The following is a 23,365-nucleotide window of genomic DNA, read 5'->3' on the forward strand; positions in this document are numbered from 1 at the left end:
GGAATATTATTATTGTCCATTCTGATAATGTGGCCCAGCCACTCCAGCCGTCTAATTTTTATATCAGTGACAATACTTGGATCTTTATATAGTTTTTGTAGTTCAGAATTGGTCCTAATTCTCCACTCTCCCTTATCATAAATAGGGCCATAAATTTTTCTTAAAATTTTTCTTTCCCACGTATTTAAGATGGTTATTGCTCGTTCAGGTAGAGTCCAGGTTTCGCTTCCAAAAGTCACCGTAGGTTTAATAATTGTTTTATAAATCCTCACCTTCATTTTTTTTTTTTTTAGATATATCTGGTTCTTATAATTTTATCTACTGCTCTGAGGCATCGATTGCCAATGGCTATTTTATCCTTAATCTCAGTTAATATGTTGTTATCCTCGGTGACTATCGAGCCGAGATATCGGAACCTTGACACTTTCTCAAAAGTAACCTCATTTAAGACAACAGTTTTTACAGTATTGTCTCTCGTGGTTATGTTATTCATATACTTTGTCTTTGTTCTGTTAATATTTAAGTTTGAAGCATTTGTCTCATTATGTATCTGTTTGAGGACATCATCTAAGGATGACACATTCCGTGCAAATACAGCTACATCATCAGCAAAAGCAAAGTATTGAAACATTCTATTAAATATGGTTCCCCTTGGATTAATGGCAATCTTTCTAATAACTCGCTCTAGACCAATATTAAATAAGAGTGTTGATAAGGAGTCACCCTGTCTAATTCCATTATGAGTTATGAACTTTTCTGATAATTTATTCTGTATTTTAACTTTATTTTGTGTATTCATTAAGGTCATCTTAGTTAAGGCAATTAACTTTCTAGGGATTCCAAATTCTGCCATTGCATCAAATATATAATTCCTATTTATTGTATCAAATGCTTGTTTAAAATCAATATACAACTGGTGTAACAGTAAGTTAAATTCATAAAATTTCTCTAAAATCATATGTAAGGAAAAAACCTGATCAGTCGTGGATCTTCCTTTACGAAAGCCACATTGGTAATCGCCAAGAGCTGATTCACTGTATGGTTCAATATATTTAGATAAAATATTGGTAAAAATTTTATAGGTGACATTTAAAAGTGAGATTCCTCTATAGTTATTACATTCCAATTTACTGCCTTTTTTTGTGTATAGAACATATAATGGCTACATTCCGATCATTAGGCATTTGTTCAAGCTGCCAAATATCAAGAATCAAATTATAGATATGTTTCCATAAAGCTCTGCCACCATGTTTTATTAATTCCATGTTAATAGAATCTTCTCCTGGGGCTCGGTTATTCTTCATCCTTCTAATTACATCATTTACCATGAAGATAGTTGGAGGGGGAACAAGAGGATCAGGTCCAAAATAGATCAAATTTGATGTGGGTTTATCTTCCCTGGCCTCGTTTAACAAATCATTAAAATGTTCTACCCATAATTTTAGTATTTCTTGTTCTCCAGCAACAAGGGTTCCTTCTTTATTTTTACATATAGTAGTTCTTGGTTGGAAACCTGTTTTAATGTTTCGAACACTTTCAAAAAATTTTCTACTCTCGTTCCTCCCAAAGTTTTCATCTAATTCATGAAGTGTACTTTCCTCTAGCTCTTTCTTTTTCTTTTTACATATATTCTTTGTGACTCTCCGTGCAGTTTTATATTCTTCTTCTGCTGCTCTAGTTCGCTTTTGCATCATTTTAAGTCTATAAGCATTTCTTGACTTAATTGCTTCTTGGCATTCCTTGTCAAACCATTGGTTTCTATTTTGTTTTTGAACTGTTGAAAGTACTTCGGTTGCTGTATTACATATCGTTTGCTTGATAAAAACCCATTTCTGTTCTATGTCCATGTCTTCCATTGTTTGTTCGCCCATTTTATTTTCAATGGATCTTCGATAATCATCTGCTATTACTTTGTCCTTCAGTCGTCCAATGTCAAATTTAATGCATCTCTTATTAGGGCGCGAGGTTAATAGACACATTCTCTGTCTATACTTGACTCTTATCAAAAAGTGATCAGAATCACAGTCTGCTCCTCTTAATGATCGAACATCCAATATATCTGATGCATGTCTTTAACTGACCAACACATGGTCAATTTGATTAGTTGTATTACCATCAGGTGACGTCCATGTTTGCAGATGTATGTTCTTATGTGGAAACATGGTACTGGATACTACAAAGTCTCTAGTTATCGCAAAATCATATAATCTTTCACCATTATCATTTGTAATATCATGAAGGGTATGTTTACCAATGTTAGCAGCCTTATAATCTTTGCCAATTTTAGCATTTAAACCTCTCATGATAATAACAACGTCATATTTAGGGATTTGCTGACATACTCTATCTAGTTGGTCATAAAAATTATTCTTGCTTGTCTCATCCTTATCTTCGGTAGGTGCATGTACAGAAACTATTGTAGTATTGAAGAACCTTCCTTTCAATCTTATAGAGCACATCCGCTCATTGATAGGGTCGAAATTAAGTAAGTTACTTTTAAATTTCTTGTGGATCAAAAACCCTGTTCCAAAATTATTTCTATTTCTGCTACCACTATATAATACAGTATAATTTTCAGAATCGAAAATTTCAGAGCCCCGCCATCGTATCTCCTGAATAGCTGCTATTGATATATTATATTTATTTAGCTCTTGTATAAGGTTTCTTAATGCTCCAGTTCGGTATAAGCTTCTTACATTCCATGTAGCCAAATTCATGTCCATTTTACGTTTGCCAGGTCGTTTCCGTAAATCCATCCGGCTCCATTCTTTAGGTTTCTCAACGGTAAAATTTTTTTACAAAAGTGAGGTTGTCAGCCTCACGTTTCAACCCCCAACCTGGAGGACCAGGTCATTTGATTTTGGGGTTTCCGTCCCCTAGACTGGTTGCCTTCACTACGGCTATAGAGTCCAGTCTACCCCTGATTTGATTTTGGGGTATCCTCCCCTAGATGAACTGATTTCTCTACACCTTTGAGCCTCATCTGTCCATTCCCAAGTAGGTACCGCTCAATCTGAGAACAGACATACCATCTTGGATTGCCTCTTCCGCCAGGTCCGCTGTACTGATGATCTTCATCTCCACCTTCGCTGTCGTTGAGGTCTTCACCTTAACCCTGGCTAGGGCCCTCCATATTTATATCCCCTGGAGACAGGGTGGCCCAGATATACCCCCAGGCATTGGGTTGGCTGACTGCGGCCGTAACCGGGCGATGGGGTCGCCACATCCCTACGCCGGCCATTTTGTTAGGATAGACATTTTCCATCGTGATGCTTTGTCTCCCTGCACTAATCCTTTCCCAGTGTGAATACTAAGAAAAGTTTGGGAGACTTCCACGTCAGTCTGGAGGGAATCAGAAGGTTCTGGGGAGTCGCAGGTCGGAATATTGGAGGCAGGTTGTGAGGGGGCTCACAGGTAGGAGGTGGTGGGCTCCACTTGTTTGGTGCATACAAGCAACTGCAGCACGTGTCCAACTTAGTGGGTCTAATGACCCTCGGCCTTTGGAGGTCGATTCCTACTTGGAGGGGGGGTCCCTAAGCAGCACACTGTTCACGTGCACGTGCCTGCTAGGCCCCTCTCACACTAAGGGTGGAAGCCTAGCAGTTATATCCAACTAGTCACCAAAGACTAGCATGGTTAGCTACCATAGCAAGTGCTGTAGAGCCCGTTGGGTACTGCCAGTGTGTTCGCTTATTGGCTAGGTCCTGATAAGGGCTGGACGAAAAGTAAGCATAGCCCTAAGAAGGGCCAGGCAATAATAGGAGAAATGGGGAGGGTGGAAAGTAAATTAGCCCGAAGCCCCGCCTTTGGGCAGTTACTCTGTTGTCAGTGCCTAGTCATGCCAAAGGTATGAAGGCACCAGTGTTGTGCGGAGTCTCTCCCTAGCGGGAAGCCTGCCTAAGGGCCAAGGGTTGCCTCAAGAGGATCAATCCCTGACTGGAATCTGCCGGGCCTAGGGAAGATTGTGCACACAACCGTCCATGGCCGCTGCTGCACATTGACCAATAGGCCAAGTAACTATCACATAAATATCCCAGCGAACTCTCTGTCTTACACAGACAAGAAATGTGTTGTCAGCTGCTCGAGTTTTGCTTGGTTTCTGCATTCCCCGTGTTGTGTAGTTGTCAGTGCCATAGCTGACTACTACACCTGTTGAGGACGTACTGTGTAGATGCCACTCTGGCTGGTTGCATCCACTGTTACTGCTGGATATCTCCACATTGCTGGTTAACTGAAGATCTGTCTGCTAGTTCTCCTCTCTAACCATGTCTTAGCTTCGTCACGTGCTCATATGTAGACTCACAGTCTTACTAATAAAAGTTGCTTATTTATGTGTTAAACAATGATACAGTTGTACATAGAACAAGACTTGCATAAGGCACGCATACTTTTCTTACCAATAAACGCAGTATAACTGGGGTTTTACTATATCAGTGTTATGCAGTATACGTCATAATTTCGTCATCATTTTATTACGTTGTAGCTCTTTTTCGTTGCCTATCGACTAAATCTCGTTCCATTCCTGAAATGTGACAATCGATATTACATCAGTATTGACTATTTCCGCGGTAGATCGCTGTGGATTTAACCTCAAAACACATCAAAACAATGGAAAAAATTAAGAAAACAAGATCTCCAAATTGGATAAATATAGAAAAAGTAAGTATAGTTTAACATGTCATTGTGTATATTAATATTAAAATTAAAATCTGTTTAAATATAATAATATATTCATACATTTTCAGGCATTGCTAAAAGATTTAATTAAACAAGAAGTTGGAATATTGGAGTCTAAACAGACAGACACAAACACCAATAACCAAAAAAATAAAGCGTGGCAGAGAATACATAATAGGTAAGCATGAAATTAGTAAGCTATGGAAATACTGAGTTTATATTTTACAATGCCATGAATGCTTGGTTTGATTATAAATAGGAGTGCCCAACATAACCTCAAATCAGTTTTAATGTTACGTCGGAAAAAATTACGGAGGGAATGGCAAATACAGATTTTATTCTATTGCTTTTCATATTTTGTGAATTGAATGAGAGGGAGAGAAGTCTCCAGGAGGTGAAGCAGCAATGGCATTGTATGAAACTACATGCAAAGAAGTCATTATCTTTACATAGGCAAGCCATTTCCAGGACTGGTGGTGGACCCAAACTGCCGAGTCCATCAAAAGAAGTGGTGGAACTCGTTGAATTGATACCTTTTGAATTCCAGGAAGATTTCAACGAATATGACAGCAACGGACCACCCACAAACGTGAGTATAAGCTCATTTCATTAACTAAGTACAGGAACACCATATCATAACACTTTGTAAAATCACTTGGATAATGCAGAAAATGAAACTGAACAACGCCAGTGAGGTGCATGGTAAAATTCTAATTTTTATACCAATTGTTATTTAATTTTTTGGTCCATGGAGAATTCTCGTAAAAAGAAGAATGTTTTGTGAAAGACTAGTATTTTCCCTGGACCAAAATAGCAATATAAGTGGAATAAAATAATATTTTACATGGGTCATATTAAATTTGTGGTAAAATAGTTAAAGAACATATTACCGTTGCTCACCAGAACTGTTTCTTTCATATTCTACGTTATCAAAGTGATTTTGCAAAGTGCTATGACATGGCATTCTTGTGTTTATCATTTACTCCAACGAATGCTTACTGCAACAGTTCTTAAGTAGGCCTATATATTGTAGAATGTTGTTGTTCTTTTCTAATGCCAGGCATTTGACAATAAAGTCATTTGACCTCTTGCACTCCAATATTTTTCAAAGATATTATCATGACCAGCCAGTGAAGCACAGATTTTGAGGTGTTCCGAATCCATTTCTTGGTTTGAGTTGCACAATGGGCAGTTAGGGGACTGATATATTCCAATTCTATGCAGGTGTTTAGCCAAACAATCATGGCCTGTTGCTAATCTAAATGCAGCTACAGACGATTTTCGTGGTAAATCGGGAATTAACTGTGGATTTTGATGCAGAGAGTTCCATTTTTTCCCTTGGGATTGTGTTATCAAATTTTGTTTGTTGAAGTCTAAGTATGTAGATTTAATAAATCTCTTCACAGAGTAATACGTAGATTTAGCAACAGGTCTGAAAGTAGCAGTGCTGCCCTTCTTTTCTAAAGCATCCGCATTCTCGTTTCCCAGGATTCCACAATGGGATGGTATCCATTGGAATACAATTCTTTTATTGAGTGATATTAATTGAGAGAGCATTTTAGTTATTTCTGCTGTTTGAGATGAAGGTGTGTGTTTAGAGACGATTGATAGAATAGCTGCTTTGGAGTCTGACAATATAACTGCATTTTTTAATTTATTGATGTGGCATAGAAGATTCCTGAGACATTCACTTATTGCAATGATTTCACCGTCAAAACTTGTTGTTCCATATCCAAGTGATCTATAAAGTGAGAAGAAACAGCACGTAACACCTGCACCAGCACCTTGTTCTCTGGAGATCAAGGATCCGTCGGTGTATAAATGAAGCCAGTTTTGTGGAGGGTACCTAATATTAATTGTCTCTAAAGAGAATTGTTTCATTATTTCAGTGTTTACTTCTGATTTCAGTATTTCTTCTGTTAAATTTAGATTATATTCTATATTTAATAGAGTTAAAGGGTTTGGTTTAATTTGTAAGTTTTCTTTTAAATTCGGGATATTGATTTTCTGTTTTAATTCTTGAACAATGGATATGAAACTTTTTTGAGTTTTCAATCTACAGAGAGGTCTTTATGAATGCCAATTGTTTCCTGGTAATCTGATAAGTTTTTCATATTGAATCAGTGCGTTTTCTTCTATTGTCATTTTGATACTGTTAATATTAGTGAGGAACCTCATAGAATCTATTGGAGTTGTTTTGATTCCACCAGTAATGAGTCTGAGAGCTTGGTTTTGAACATATTCTATGTCGTTTATGAAAGGTGAAGTAATTAGAATTTCTCCACAGTATGTCAGACTGGCTGTATAAACATTTTGTATGTAGTGTTCAAAGTATTCCTAGAGCATCCCCATTTCTTTCCTGCTAGTCTTTTTAGAAGGGAGAATCTTTTACGAGCTTTTTCAGAAATGTATTTCAAATGGTTGCTCCATGTTAACTTACTATCGAAAATAACTCCAAGATATTTGGATTCATAAGTCCTAGGAAGGTGCTGGCCATTGTATTGGATATTGAATTCTCTTTCTTTTTTACCGAGTGAAAATATTTGGTAGTTACTTTTACTTAAATTGAGTGTCATCAAATTTGATGTATTCCATTCATGTAAGTGTTTTAGAGCTTTAAGAGCAGAATTTTGAATTTTGTCTCTATGTCTGTAAGATCCGGAAGTCCACAAAACTATATCATCTGCAAATAGTGCTGTTTTCATGTTTGATTCCTCTAATAGGGAGGGTAAGTCATTTATATAAATATTGAATAAAGTTGTGCTGAGGACAGCGCCCTGAGGTAGACCTCGATATGTTTGTCTGTAACTAGAAGGTGAATTATTGAATTTAGTGGCAATGAATCTTTGAGTAAGGAATTCTGATATCCATCTGAACATATTGCTAGAGATACCTAATTTCTGGAGTTTTAGTAATAATTTATTTCTCCAAACAGAGTCATATGCTAACTGAAAATCAATAAATATTGCCAAGGTATCTTCTTTCTTGTTAAAACTGTCTTTTATTTCTTGGCTGAGGCGTATGACTTGTTCATTGGTAGAGTGTAGTTGTCGAAAGCCGGCTTGTCTTGGTGATAAAAGATTTTGGGATTCTAAATACCAAGTTAATCTGTTGGAGATCATGGACTCCATGGTTTTTGCTATCATGCTTAATAGTGCTGTTGGTCGATAACTATTAACATCATGAGCAGGTTTCCCTTTTTTGTGAATTGGTACAATGATTGCTTTTTTCCAAGCTGCAGGAATTGAGGTGTTCCATGGTACATTGAAAATGGATAAAAGTACAGACTTGGCTTTTTCCCCCAGATGTTTCAAGAATTCGGAATGAATGTTGTCGGGGCCAGGAGATTTCTTGGTTTTTAAATTTTGTATAGCTAGAGTTAATTCTTTGGAAGTAAAATTTTGATGAAATATTTCAGGTTTTGTACTAGTAATATTGTTTTTATTATTTTTGTGTAATTCTCTTTTGATAAATTTGTCAGTTTTTTTGATATTGGGATGTAATCTGTGAGTGTTTGAGTAGTGTTTATTAAATGCGTTTGCTATATCTCTGCTATCTGTTAGTGTTTTGTTATTATGAATAATAGGTTGGCTAGTATTTTCCTGTGTATTGGAAATATTCTTCAGAAATTTATATGTTTTAGCGCTATCGGTTCTGTAATTAATATTTTCAATAAATTTATTGAAACTGATTGCTTTTTTAAGAATGGCAGTCTTCTTCCTCCAATCTTGAGTATCTTCTGGTGTTTTGCTATGTTCTGCTTTGGTTCTTGCTTTATCTCTATCTTGTTTCAATAAATTCAGGTTTTCTGTCCAGAATGGGGTGTATTTTTTTGGTTTGCCTCGTGGAATGTGTTTTTTTGCAATTTTAAGGAGAGATTCACAGAAATATTTGTTCAATCTATCTGAGTTTGTATTTTCCATTAGTGGTGTGTTGAGCTTGAGGTATTCATCGAGTTCTGTTGTAAATAGTTTCCAATTCGCTTTCTTAGTTCCATGTTGTTTTGTTATTGTAGGGTTCTTTTCTTCGGTTTTGGTGGAGATGGATAGAAGCAATGATGACTCTATGGCCAGATCCAGGGTCTTCAATTATTTTTTTCTTGGTTTCGTGATGGATATCTGATGTTACTAGTAATAAGTCTTGATTTGTACCAGAACCAGAATAATGAATGAAAGTAGGGGGATCTTCTTTTCTGTAGACAAGTTCTGCGGTTGTAGTATTTAGGAGGTCCATGATCATTTTTCCAGGTTGGTTTACAATATCGTAGCCCCAAAGTTGGGAGTGGGCGTTAAAGTCACCAGTTATGATAGTTTTAGGTTGTATATCAAACAAAGTTAGATCAAGGGGATTATTAGGTGGGTTATAGGCACTGTAGATTTTGAAATGTTGTTGATTTTTCCATACTTCAATTTTTATTAGTTCTAATTTGTCTTGATTATCCATTTCTTTTATGATTTGAAAATTTGTGATTAATTTCTTTGATGTACCTGCGAGAATTCCACTACCGATCTGTCTACCTTTGGGTAACAGTTTCATATTAAAACCTTTAGAATGTAGATCATCAGTTATTGACATTTTGGAATGACTCCAAAATAGTTTGCTATGATCTCTCTGCCAACTAGCACTTTCACATTGAGTGGAAAAAATCATGCTGTCCTGACCCGAATAAAGCCAACAATGATACATTCCAACAGATTCTTGGATATCGCCAGAGTAATGTCTTAGTGAATGTAATGCTAGCCAAAGCTGCATTTGTGATCATCTTTCGTTGTTTCATTAATTTAGTACAAGGGCATTTAATTATTTTTCATGTAATTACGAATATGTATCGAGTTACTGTCGTAACAGAATGGCACTAAAGGCAGCAATATTTTTTGTGACTGCCACATTGTTTATTGTTAATTATTTGTTGTCCCCGTGTTTTTTTCTCTGTGAAGCTCGTAACAGAATGGCTAATAATTGCTGGATAATCCTTAAGTTCAGTGGATTAGTGGATATTTCTTGAATTTCAAATACTTTCTTTCTGAACCAAAACTGACTAGCATTTTTGTGAAACAGGTCATGACTGAAGTTCCTGAAACTGAAGGAGAGCAGTCTTGTGAAGTTCCTTGCAGGCCTGAGTCTACTTTTGTTGTTTTAATCGAGGTATGTTATTTGCTACTGAAGTAATCATACATATACAAACTTAAGACTAGCTGATCCGTACGAATAATTTACTCCGGCATGGATGTTTTGGTTAGAATAAATTTGATTTCATATATATATATATATATATATTTTTTTTTTTTTAATTTCGGAAATAAATTAGGAAAACAGTATTTATATACACAAAATCTGGATCATAGGCTATATCACTTTATTAAACCCTAATCATAAATATATTTATGCACATGGACAAACATTATATCCAATAATTATTACAAGCAGTGGCGGCTCTAGAAGGGAGTAGCAAGTTAGCGCTACCCCCAGAAATTTTTATAAATAAATAATGTGTATAATAATCAGTGATGACTTACCAATATGCCTACATACTCTTTTAAACATAATAAGAAATACCCCTATTATCTATAGAGGACTTGTATGTACGTCTGCACTAGCCTTGTTAACTCTGTGTCTGCTAAGGGACTTTGGGTGCTACAGGGGCAGGTGCGGGGAGAGACTCTGGAGGCGTGGCTTTCACTAGCAGACAGATTATGACGTGTATACACAATCGCTTCGCGCCTTGAAATCACTGCCTCCTTGATTGTATTGCTATACAGTATGCTAATACAGTGTTTTATGCTTCGAGTGTTGTGTGAGTTCTCTTGTCTTGTTAAAAGTGTTAATTATAAGAGAGTAAGTAATTGCTAGTGTACAGAAATGAATTCCATTAGTAGTTTACACTCACAACCATTTTCATCTAGGTCATTAGAGGTGAAAATAGAAATAAAAAGACTTGGTAGACCAACACCTGCTATTAAGCTTTCGCAAACAATTTCTATGAAAGGTAGGACTTTCAACAGAATTTTTAATGCTAATATGTTCGAAAAACATGACTGGTTGTGCAGCTGTGATGTCAAGAATGCTCTATTTTGTTTTCTGTGTGTGTTATTTGGTGGCGAAGAAGTTTGGACTAAAACAGGAATGATTGATGTGCATCATTTAAATGAAAGGGTTAAGAAACATGAGTCATCGTCAACCCACTTAAAAAATGTCCTTGGTTTAGCCCTCATGGGAAATGTAAATATTGCTGCTCAGTTGGATGGTGCCTATAGAAGAAACATTGAACTTCACAACCAGAAAGTAGCCAATAACAGATACGTGCTAAACATCATCATCAATTGTATTAGATTTTGTGGCTCCTTTGAATTAGCACTGAGAGGTCACAATGAAATGGATTCGTCTTCTAATCCAGGCGTATTTCGTGGTCTCATAAATTTCAGTGCTGAGCTAGACAACTCTCTAAAGACCCACCTAGAAAATTCAACAATTTTCAAGGGGACGTCAAAAACCATTCAAAACGAGCTTTTGGCGGTTATGCTAGAAGTCTGTCACGAAGAGATTTCACGACTGATAAAAACTGCGGACTTTCTAGCTATTATTGCAGATGAAACAACAGATGTCTCCAACAAATTTCAGATGGCAGTTATTTACAGATATATCCACAACAACAAGCCTGTTGAGAGATTCAGGGATTTCATTGTTCCTACTGGTCATGATGCACCATCTTTGGCTAAAAGCATAACACACGAGCTTGATCATCATTTAGGAGCTTGTCCCAGGAAACTGATCGCTCAAACATATGATGGTGCTTCAGTCATGAGTGGCTCATTACGTGGTGTTCAAGCATTGGTCAAACAAACTTATCCAGATGCAGCTTATGTTCATTGCTATGCACATCAGCTTAATCTGATCATGCAAAATGCTGCATCAGCGAATCGCAATGTGAAAATATTTTTTGCTAACCTTCAGGGCCTCTGTACATTTTTCTCATCTTCTCCACAGCGCACAGCAGTTTTAGATGAAGTAGTGAAAAAACGACTACCAAGATCTGTTCCAACTAGATGGAACTTTCAATCAAGGAGTGTGAATACCGAGATGATCTTATTGACTGTATGAAGGCAATTCAGGATGAAAATACAATATCAAACCCTTCTACCATTTCACAATCCTGTGGTTTCCAAGAGATTCTCAGGAATGGAAATTTTGTATTCTGGCTGTCATTTTTCCATCGAATAATGCCTCATATTGATATTCTTTTCGATCAGGTTCAGAAGAGAATTTGCGAGCCATCATATCTCCATAAACAAATCCAAGCATTTGAGCATGTAGTTTCTAGCATCCGGGATAATGTGGAAGTTTCTTTTGTGCAGGAGAGTACAGTGAAAAAAAGGAGGATTGAAGATAACTCGAAAACAAAAAATCAGGAGGCCAAAGAAATCTGTGATATCATAGTACAACAAGCTAAAAGCCGTTTTGAATTCAAAGGTCATCTTTCAGCAGCTATGCTATTTCTACCTGATAGATTTTCAGAATATAGTACTGCTTTTCCTGAAAATCATCTACAAACAGCATACACTAATTATAACTTTTTGGATATGAAGAAACTCCGTACCGAATTGACTGCTATATACGAAAGAGAAGAATTTAGGAAAATTACAGGTGCATTGTCCATGTTTGACTTCATAAATGAGAATAACTTAAATGAAGCATTTAGTGAAAGTATAAAACTCCTGAAAGTACTACTCACCATTCCCATGACTACATCCGAGGCAGAACGGAGTTTCTCTACTCTGAAGAGAATAAAAACATTTCAGCGCAACACAATGACGCAGGAAAGACTTTTAGCTCTTGCCATGCTTTCTGTGGAACGAGACCTTATTATGCAAATACCTGATTTCAGTCGAAGAGTTATTGACAAATTTGCATCCAGGAAGGATAGGAGAATGGATTTTCTCTTCAAATTGGTGAGTCATATAGGCCTAAGTCTAATTTTGTTAAAGTGAAGTAATTAAGATATTTACTAATCAAACTGCATGGTGCTCGACAACCACTTAGCGTAGTTGTAGTGCTTGAGCAATTTTATGAAAGTTTACAGTATAAAAGTACTGTCACCGAAAATATGCTACCCCCTATATTTCAAGTCACCGACCGCCACTGATTACAAGTGTTTTCAAGCTGGTAAAATTGATACACATAAGCTACACAAACATTATTTGAGGAATGTTTAAAGTGCCAAACTGTTTTCGCACAAGGTTCCCAAAAATAGCTTTCCAAGTTACCACATTTACACATTTATAGAGATTGGTTTGTTTGTTTGCTTACATATAGAGAAAACCTGCCTCCAACCTTAAAAATAATTATATACGATTGGTAATAATGAATTCAAGATTATACAGGGGGTATTTTCCAAAAAGTGTCGAAAGTGTGAATTTAAAACATATAAATTAATGCATTAATTCCTCTGTTACAACTTTCTCCATGTAATTTTCGAAGACCTCACTTTTCATCATTACCGAGCTGTAAAGCATCTGACTGACAACATACAGAATAAGCTTATCACACTGAAAGTTGACCTGTGTCATATAACATTTGGCTGTCCCAAATATTTAAAGCTAGATTAACAGGTATTTTTTTTTTTTTTGGCATGGTGATTAATTTTAATGTGTAATTCGGGAAAACATTTTTAGCTGTTTGATGAGACATCAAAGTATACCTATTTTATTTTTGTCCAATATTTTATTATTCCCTAAATGGAATTTTCTGAACCTAATTGATGTTATTCCTTGGTGCCTAAAATAATAAATTAAGAGCATTCAGTTATCACTAAGTTCAAGGTGTACCAGTACCAAGTACCTATTGTACATTTTTAAATATAGTCCATAAAATTCACATATATATAAACGAATTTGACCAGAACCTATTAAGGTTAGTAACACTAAGTGATAAAAACATCTAAACAAAAGCAAAAATATAAAATCAGAGGATGTTGAAATTTATATATTCTTAAATTCTAAATTTGACACTTTTGTGAAATTCACCTACATATAAATACTGTATGTGAAGTTATTGAATACTGCTAAGCACTGTTTTCTATCAACAGGATGAAAATGTTGAAATCCTCCTGACATCAGCACCCGCAACCCCAAAAGTTGTGAATGACTAGAAATGCAGGAAGAGGAAGATATCGAAAGTGTGTTGTAAAATATGTATTTTTTGTTATTGCTTTATTTTACACGCTGTACCAATAGCTCAGATTATTTAGCATGAAACATTGTAAGATAAATGTGGGTATGTTACCAAGTAAAAATTCAATGTAGAATACTGTATTAATGTATGTATGTATGTATTTATTCACACTGCAATGGGTATATTACCCGGTGGCAGTGGTAACTAATTACACTCAATAATGGCGATAATAAACTAATATGTCATTTTGTTACACAGGATGAAGATGATGCCAGGAAAAGATTTGCAAAACTGGCTGGAGAAAGGTCGAAGGTCTTGCTAGAACAGCAAGAAGCAGAACACAAGAAGAAAATGGAGATTTTAGATGCAGAACTGAAAATGAAAATTGATGAACACAATGAAAGAATGAGAATTTTAAGACGAGACTGAAATTAATTCTATTAAACACGAAATTTTAAATATTAAAAAACAATGTTTACTGAAAAAAATTGTAAAAATCTTGCCTTAGCTAACATAAATGTAACCTACATTATTGAATAGAAAATATTATACACAGTGCATATAGGAATAATTGTTTATTACTGATGGTAACTTCTTGGAGACATAAGTAATGATTAGGTTTCGAAACTTAGTACCAGTGGTTTTATAGAGAGCTCCTTAGAGATATATATTGCCTTTTTCATTAATTCGCTTCTGACTGTGTGTGACAGGACACATGATTTGTTAATTCTCAGGTGTTTTTATCTTAACTTGGATGCTCCCCCTTATGACATAGCTGCTGACCTGCACACAAAGTCACATGCTTTATTCTATAATAGTATTTACTAAACCATCATAATCTATAAGGTAATAGAAATTATAACAGCTTACCCTTTTTTAACACGTGTTTGGAATAAGGTTCAGTGTAAAGTGCACTCTTACCAATAATATATAGGTATATTTCGAGAGTTGTGTTTCTTTTTTAAATTTAGTAACATTAAATTTTAATTAATTTATTTAAAAATCAAATTTCAAAGATTTGAAAAATGGCTCAGTTAACAATAAATGCAAATAGTGTAATCATTTATTTGATATTTATACCAGACAAAAGTGGCAAAGATGTTGAGAGCATTTTTTTAAATAAAAGAGAAATACTGGAAATCTGATGAAGTTATTGACAGGATTTTATAAGCAAGTATGGTTGAAATTACAGTACTAGCGAGTTTGGAATCCCACTGAGGACGAACAGGTACAAAGTTTCGAAGCCTAGACTAAGAAGAAATACTAGACTTTCAGAAATAAGTATTTATAAAAGCTTCCCGAGCAGCTTGACCATACAAATTGCAGTTGCCTGCAGCCATTGCTGGAAGTTGATCGACCTCTGGTATAGGAGCAATGTCATATTCCAGAACTTCCCCCATGTCTACAGCAATATAATGCAATACTGCAAGAGCAACAATGCATGTTTTGGTGTGATGAAGATTATTATTAAACCCCTTTAGCAGGCATCGAAATCTTTGTTTCCAAACACCTTTCCACAACATTTCTTGTATGGACGTGACATCTATTGTAATTTTCTTCTTTTTCTGTGTTTGGATTGAGTACTGGTGTAAATAAATATGGCGTGCAGGCATAGCCAGGGTCTTCCAAAAGACGACCTCGAAATTCTCCAGCTTCAAGTCGCTCCTTGATTCTACTTTCTCTAAATATCCTATTGTCATGGGTACTGCCCCTCCAATGCGCAACAATATCTCTGATGCGCAGAGATGCATATTGAGAGAGTAATACCCCTTCCTATTTATATAATACTGGGATGCTTCCCCAGGCACTTGTCTTATTTTAATGTGTGTACAGTCTATAGCACCAATGACATTTCGGAAGCCACAGATTTTCCTGAAGGAGGACACCACTTCTTGCTGTTCTGCAGGTGTTACAGGCATTTGTATATATCCACTTGATCTTCTGGCGAGGGCAACAGCAACTCTGTGACAAATACGTGCTACAGATTGCTGGCTCACGCCATGAATGTCAGCAGCATCATCTTGAATCTGAAATAAAATCAAAATTCAATTAAAGTGACTAACAGATTTTTTCACATAATCTACAAATATTATTCTTAGGTACAGTGACCATACATCTCGAATTTCGCAGGTCTGTCCCAGTGTCCTGAAACAATAATTTAAAAATCCCTAATCTTATCTAGATTTAATTAATTACTTGCTTTATACATGAAGGAATGTACTATAGGAGACGACATTCAAAACTACAAATATATTTTAAATAATGCATTATAGATGTTTTCTTAATTTTTGGAATCAGTGCTTCTGTAGAAAGGGCATTTTCGATAATCAATAATTTATGAAAATAAGAGAAACCGTCAGTGACAATAAATTGTGTTAAAGTCTTGATGAAATGATTCATTCAGAACCTTGCATAGAAATGTACGAAAAATTAATCAAGAACAAAGTGCTCATAAAGAAGTTGTCGTTGTCAGAGAAGTGGGATTGGTACATACTACACACTGGCAATGTCGTCGACCAATTCAATGGCAAACTTAAGCCTGCCACACGCACAGTCCTGTTTATGGATTTACTTGTACAGTCTTTTGTTGTAATGCAAGATGGAGTGTGTGTGTGTGTGTGTGTGTGTGTGTGTGTGTGTGTGTGTGTGTGTACGCGTGCGTGCGTGCCAAGTTATTGTGTTCTGTTAATTGTTTGGCATGAACACAAACAAGCTCTGCCTGAAATTTTGCAGCACGTACTGTACATGTAAATCGCTGAGGAAGATTGAATGTAAAAGTGGTGATACGATTTAAATCTAGTCATTTCAAGGGACATGATTGATTCAAGGTTAATTTCAAGGGAGTTTTTGATTGAATTTATTTTTTATAGAAACAACCCATGTCTTTGGAAGATAAAAGATAAAGTCTAATGAATATTCAGGTAAAAAAAGAAGCATGTCAAATTTTAATTGATAAAATGAAGGTGGTCGACGCTGAAGCCAATAGAGATGACAAGAAGAACAGTACATTCATTACGAACATGCTACAGAAAATGTATAAAAAATTATATTTTATCAAAGAAATTTGGTACTGGAATTGATGAAATATACAAACAATTTATAGTACAAGTGTATCGTTCTTACATTTCTCTCGAACCAGGAAATGCCCAGGTAACATGGACAATTTAGAGCCACATAGGTGAGAGAGAGTAATATAACATAAGTGATTATGGTTAGTTCGGTAATTTTCCTATAAAAATTAGTTTCATTAGAGTTTGTAGAAAGTACCAGTTCCATTTTATTCCGAGCCTGCCACACACACAGTCTTGTTCATAGATTTACTTGTACAGGCTTAAATTGCAATGCAAGATGGAACATGGTGCTGCCCAGTTTTTCTGTCATTTTCCACTTCAGTCTTTTGTTTATATGCAGCATTTTTATTCTGGGTATAAAGTCAAAAAGGAAATATTCCATATATAAATCTAAATGATCTAAATAATGGTTACTGGTACTGAAAAGGAGCCAGTTTGTTTGCATTACAATATTACAGTATTTATGGTAAATAGAAAGTTTGTTTCCTTTGTATCTACCTAACTCACTGAAGAAAAACACCATTTAATCCCTTCTAATTCTCAACCTTTTTAAATTCATAGTTACCATAAGAATTTGGTTTCCCACTCGTGCCATAATCCTGCTTTCAGCCGCCATTTCATCATCATCACCATAGTCTTCCCACCAAAACAAAAATTAACTTCTGTAAATCAAGATTACTTTCATCCTAACAGTGACAGACATGAATTCCATTTGAAGCATTATTCTTATTTCCATGAAAACGTCAAGTGAATTTGTGCCCTCTTTGGTGCAGCTCTTCTGGAGAATTACCAATAATTTTAATTCAAACTATCTTTGATCATTATTATTAATATACAAGACAACCTGCTACCATCGTTTGATGATGACTTGTGTGTCCTTTATGTGAATCACTTTATGGCATAACATAAAGTGCAGAAATCGGTCTATTTCTATAAAATAATATACAGTAGTAAAGTGTAATTATTCAACAATATGCACATTAGTGCGCTCTTCTTCTCATCATTATTATTATTTTTAATTATTCAATTGAGAGACGAATATTTTAGTAACAAGATTTAAGTGTGGTTTACTTTAATCACTACCGTAACAGGTCAGGGAGAGGAGGTATTAAAAAAACATAACCCATTAATTGTTTCGAATTCGGACTCAGAATATACTATGTATGGTCACTGTATTCAAAAGCCTACAGTACTTAAAATTAAGTCAATACTTACTTCGTTTCTTGCCCATGTGCAAAGTGCTATTAAAACTTGCAGTTCACAACTTACGGATCCACCTCGTGGATCCTGCTTCAAATCTTCTTTCACGACATCAACAATAAATCTTATATACTGCTTCGTGAATCTATATTTTGCTTTAAAATCCTCATCGTTTAACGTGAATGGATCAAAACGAGTTTTGTATTGGTTCATTTTTCTATTGCCACCATTATTTATAACATCAAAGTCTTCAATGTCCTCTATATCAGCTAAATAATCGTTGAAATCTTCCATTTCGGCTATATAACCTTCTCTACAAAAGATATTTGGGTCAGCTTTCGAAGTATGTCACAGAACAAACGATCAGCTGTTTATGAAGTCGGTCATATTGTCCATCTGTGCAAGGTTTATACTACCTAAAGAGGTTGTATAACGATTACTACGTATATTTGTACACCTCTTGTGTACAGGATAGCTTACACACAGTTTATTAGTAACGTTTTGAGTTACAACGGTGTACAAGTCCAGTATAACTTTTATACATCGTTTATTAGTAAGATTGTCAGGTTGTATGAGCATAGGGAACGACGGAGACACCAGAAGATCCACTAGCCATATTCATGGGACAGCAGAATAGGGAAGCCACCACCATCCCCAGGTTTATGTAGATGAATACTCATCTCCTAATAAATCAGCTTGAATAATGCAACCATTGTGAAATGACCTTGTTCTAACTCTGGCTATAATATCCATAGAATCAGTTTCCAACTAGCACCCTCTCACTAATCGAGTCCTAATTTAATAGAGTCACCTAAGAGCCAATTGGCTAGTCTCCTAAATTGATGCAACTTATTCTGCCCTTGAGTCAATATCCAATAGAATCACATCACTTAAGAGCCATTTAGCCAGTCTCCTAAATTGATGCAACTTATCCTGTCCTTGAGTCATAATCCAATAGAATCACATCACCTAAGAGCCAATTGGCTAGTATCCTAAATTGATACAACTTATCCTGCCCTTGAGTCATAATCCAATAGACTCACATCACCTAAGAGCCAATTGGCTAGTCTCCTAAATTGATGCAACTTATCCTGTCCTTGAGCCATAATCCAATAGAATCACATCACCTAAGAGCCAATTGACTAGTATCCTAAATTGAGACATCTTATCCTGTCCTTGAGTCATAATCCAATAGAATCACATCACTTAAGAGCCAATTGGCTAGTCTCCTAGATTGATGCAACTTATTCTGTCCTTGAGACATAATCCAATAGAATCACATCACCTAAGAGCCAATTGGCTAATCTCCTAAATTGATGCAACTTATCCTGTCCTTGAGTCATAATCCAATAGAATCACATCACTAAGAGCCAGTTGGCTAGTCTCCTAAATTGATGCAACTTATTCTGTCCTTGAGTCATAATCCAATAGAATCACATCACTTAAGAGCCAATTGGCTAGTCTCCTAAATTGATGCAACTTATTCTATCCTTGAGACATAATCCAATAGAATCACATCACCTAAGAGCCAATTGGCTAATCTCCTAAATTGATGCAACTTATCCTGTCCTTGAGTCATAATCCAATAAAATCACATCACTAAGAGCCAGTTGGCTAGTCTCCTAAATTGATGCAGCTTATCCTATCCTTGAGACATAATCCAATAGAATCACATCACTAAGAGCCAGTTGGCTAGTCTCCTAAATTGATGCAACTTATCCTGTCCTTGAGACATAATCCAATAGAATCACATCACTAAGAGCCAGTTGGCTAGTCTCCTAAATTGATGCAACTTATTCTGTCCTTGAGTCATAATCCAATAGAATCACATCACCTAAGAGCCAATTGACTAGTATCCTAAATTGATGCAACTTATCCTGTCCTTGAGTCATAACCCAATAGAATCCCATCACTTAAGAGCCAATTGGCTAGTCTTCTAAGTTGATACAACTTAACCTGTCCTTCAGTCATAATCCAGTAGAATCACATCACCTAGGAGCCAATTGGCTAGTCTCCTAAATTGATGCAACTTATCCTGTCCTTGAGTCATAACCCAATAGAATACCATCACTTAAGAGCCAATTGGCTAGTCTTCTAAGTTGATACAACTTAACCTGTCCTTAAGACATAATCCAATAGAATCACATCACTAAGAGCCAATTGGCTAGTCTCCTAAATTGATGCAACTTATCCTGTCCTTGAGTCATAATCCAATAGAATCACGTCACCTAAGAGCCAATTGGCTAGTCTCCTAAATTGATGCAACTTATCCTGTCCTTGAGACATAATCCAATAGAATCACATCACTTAAGAGCCAATTGGCTAGTCACCTAAATTGATGCAACTTATCCTGTCCTTGAGTCATAATCCAATAGAATCACATCACCTAAGAGCCAATTGGCTAGTCTCCTAAATTGATGCAACTTATTCTGTCCTTGAGACATAATCCAATAGAATCACATCACCTAAGAGCCAATTGGCTAGTCTCCTAAATTGATGCAACTTATCCTGTCCTTGAGTCATAATCCAATAGAATCACGTCACCTAAGAGCCAATTGGCTAGTCTCCTAAATTGATGCAACTTATCCTGTCCTTGAGACATAATGCAATAGAATCACATCACTTAAGAGCCAATTGGCTAGTCACCTAAATTGATGCAACTTATCCTGTCCTTGAGTCATAATCCAATAGAATCATATCACCTAAGAGCCAATTGGCTAGTCTCCTAAATTGATGCAACTTATCCTGTCCTTGAGTCATAATTCAATAGAATCATATCACTAAGAGCCAGTTGGCTAGTCTCCTAAATTGATGCAGCTTATCCTATCCTTGAGACATAATCCAATAGAATCACATCACTAAGAGCCAGTTGGCTAGTCTCCTAAATTGATGCAACTTATCCTGTCCTTGAGACATAATCCAATAGAATCACATCACCTAAGAGCCAGTTGCCAGTTGGCTAGTCTCCTAAATTGATGCAACTTATCCTGTCCTTGAGTCATAATCCAATAGAATCACATCACCTAAGAGCCAGTTGGCTAGTCTCCTAAATTGATGCAACTTATCCTGTCCTTGAGTCATAATCCAATAGAATCACATCACCTAAGAGCCAGTTGGCTAGTCTCCTAAATTGATGCAACTTATCCTGTCCTTGAGTCATAATCCAATAGAATCACATCACCTAAGAGCCAATTGACTAGTAGCCTAAATTGATGCAACTTATCCTGTCCTTGAGTCATAATCCAATAGAATCACATCACTTAAGAGCCAATTGGCTAGTCTCCTAAGTTGATACAACTTAACCTGTCCTTCAGTCATAATCCAGTAGAATCACATCACCTAAGAGCCAATTGGCTAGTCTCCTAAATTGATGCAACTTATCCTGTCCTTGAGTCATAATCCAATAGAATCACATCACCTAAGAGCCAATTGGATAGTCTCCTAAATTGATGCAACTTATCCTGTCCTTGAGTCATAATCCAATAGAATCACATCACTAAGAGCCAATTGGCCAGTCTCCTAAATTGATGCAACTTATCCTGTCCTTGAGTCATAATCCAATAGAATCACATCACCTAAGAGCCAATTGGCTAGTCTCTTATATTGAGAGAACTCATCCTGCGTGAGGTTTTTTGTAATTTTCCTAAGATACTAAGACAAATGTCGAACCTACATGACCTTTCTCATAAAGATTCAGGTATTTTTTATAAACATAGATATTCTTTCTTATCTTTCTTACATTACCCTGTTACATGAACGAGGTTACTTGACTCTACTCGCACTGCAAAAGGACAAAGTAACTTTCAATGTGCAGACTTACACTACCAGTGTTTCTTCTTCTGATCCTGCAGGCTGTTTGTTGAACGCCTCCTTTTCCTTCTCCCCCCCCTCCCCATTTTGTGGTAGCTATTAGGTTACGTCCATTTTTGGCTTTTTTCCCTTCAAAATTTTCTAGAGCTCCTTCAGTGGAGCAGCAAAACCCGAAATGAGACAAGTGGCCTCAGTTTTTCTCAGCCCCAAACTCCCTAGCAAGGAACCTTTTAAAGTTTCTCTTCCCATTTGCTTCTCTTTCAATTCATTCAGTCCTTCACGTCCAGGGACAAACTCTCGATCTTCACTGTCATGGACAGCCAGGAGCGCAGCGTGGGTTCCCATCCCCCTTTGGCCTGTATATCTCTGTATTGACTAGTTATCAAAATATCTAGCTTGTGTTTATCAGATGTTCTCTGTCTTGAACATTTTGGAGATTTGAAATTAGTAATATTGTTTCAACCAGCTATTTCCTAGAAGACATCATTTCAGTATATGGCTGACACTTTAAGGAAATGGAATAGTTCTTGGGTATTGAATGTAACTGTGGTCAGTAATACCGAACTGGCTACTAAATCTTAATGTGTATTAAAATTATTAATAAATGCAGTCGAATATATAATTCAGTGACAATTTTTGAACATAATAATTACTGTTTTTTTTTTTCTTTTCACAGATGGAATCTTCAGCCTCCCGAACATCAGGAAGGCTTCTGAAGATTATCCACTGCTAAAGCCTGTAAGTAATTAACTCTTCGTTATTCAAAGATCACAGTAATGCATACACAGGGAGTTCATTTCAAAACTTCCTACTTTAAATAATTATTTATTTCAGTTAAATTAAATTTAAACAAGAAACACGTCAATTGTCAATTTAGATACCAAGAGGATAGTTTAAAACTAATGTTAATTGCATTTTAGTTTTCACCCACTCACACTTTCCGAGGGCCATTTGAAATTTCAAATGGCACCCCTATATTATGATACTTAAATTTGAAAGATTATTCAATATTGTTTATACATACGTTTCATTTGTTTTCATACCTTTTGTTTTCTATTATCCTCTGGCAACATGGTTTATTGTTATTGGTGATTAGATCTTAAGAGAACAAAACTACAAAGACTATATTGCTAGGGGTGATGATTTTTAGAAATTTAGCATTTAGCATTTACGTTCTGTGGCATTTTGAAGGAAGACATGGACTCTACGTCAATATAGGAGGGTAGGTCATGTCTTTTGAAAATATCAGGGATTAAAATAATCCCTACATAGATATACTAATTTTATTTATGACCCTGTTAATCATGTTCATGAATTCGTAACAAAGAAATCATAGAAGGAACATGCCTGTACATTTCTTCTGTCATTTGTGTTCTCTTATTACTTCCTACATTAAATTGTATTTACTGAAAAATCTTTCAGCATCTACGCGCTGATAG

General features: G+C 36.0%; 1 protein-coding gene and 1 long non-coding RNA gene across 5 annotated transcripts in view; both read left to right on the forward strand.

Moving 5' to 3' along the window:
• The window catches only part of LOC138703255 (uncharacterized), a 60,197-nt gene extending 44,847 nt beyond the window's left edge, over nt 1-15,350 (forward strand). For all 3 annotated transcript variants that reach the window (XM_069830990.1, XM_069830989.1, XM_069830992.1), the window contains 5 exons: nt 4,746-4,855; nt 5,131-5,266; nt 9,736-9,822; nt 13,760-13,849; nt 14,104-15,350. In XM_069830990.1, coding sequence (XP_069687091.1) covers nt 4,746-4,855; nt 5,131-5,266; nt 9,736-9,822; nt 13,760-13,822 — 396 coding nt within the window. In that variant the 3' untranslated portion in view covers nt 13,823-13,849; nt 14,104-15,350. The remainder of the gene's footprint in view (nt 1-4,745; nt 4,856-5,130; nt 5,267-9,735; nt 9,823-13,759; nt 13,850-14,103) is intronic.
• A 1,131-nt stretch (nt 15,351-16,481) lies between these two features.
• Nucleotides 16,482-23,365, forward strand: part of LOC138703256 (uncharacterized) — a 33,283-nt gene continuing 26,399 nt past the window's right edge. For both annotated transcript variants that reach the window (XR_011333012.1, XR_011333013.1), the window contains exon 1: nt 16,482-22,664. This is a non-coding gene — a long non-coding RNA (uncharacterized lncRNA). The remainder of the gene's footprint in view (nt 22,665-23,365) is intronic.

Source organism: Periplaneta americana, chromosome 7 (genome assembly GCF_040183065.1).
Source record: "Periplaneta americana isolate PAMFEO1 chromosome 7, P.americana_PAMFEO1_priV1, whole genome shotgun sequence".
Classification (NCBI taxonomy): domain Eukaryota; kingdom Metazoa; phylum Arthropoda; class Insecta; order Blattodea; family Blattidae; genus Periplaneta; species Periplaneta americana.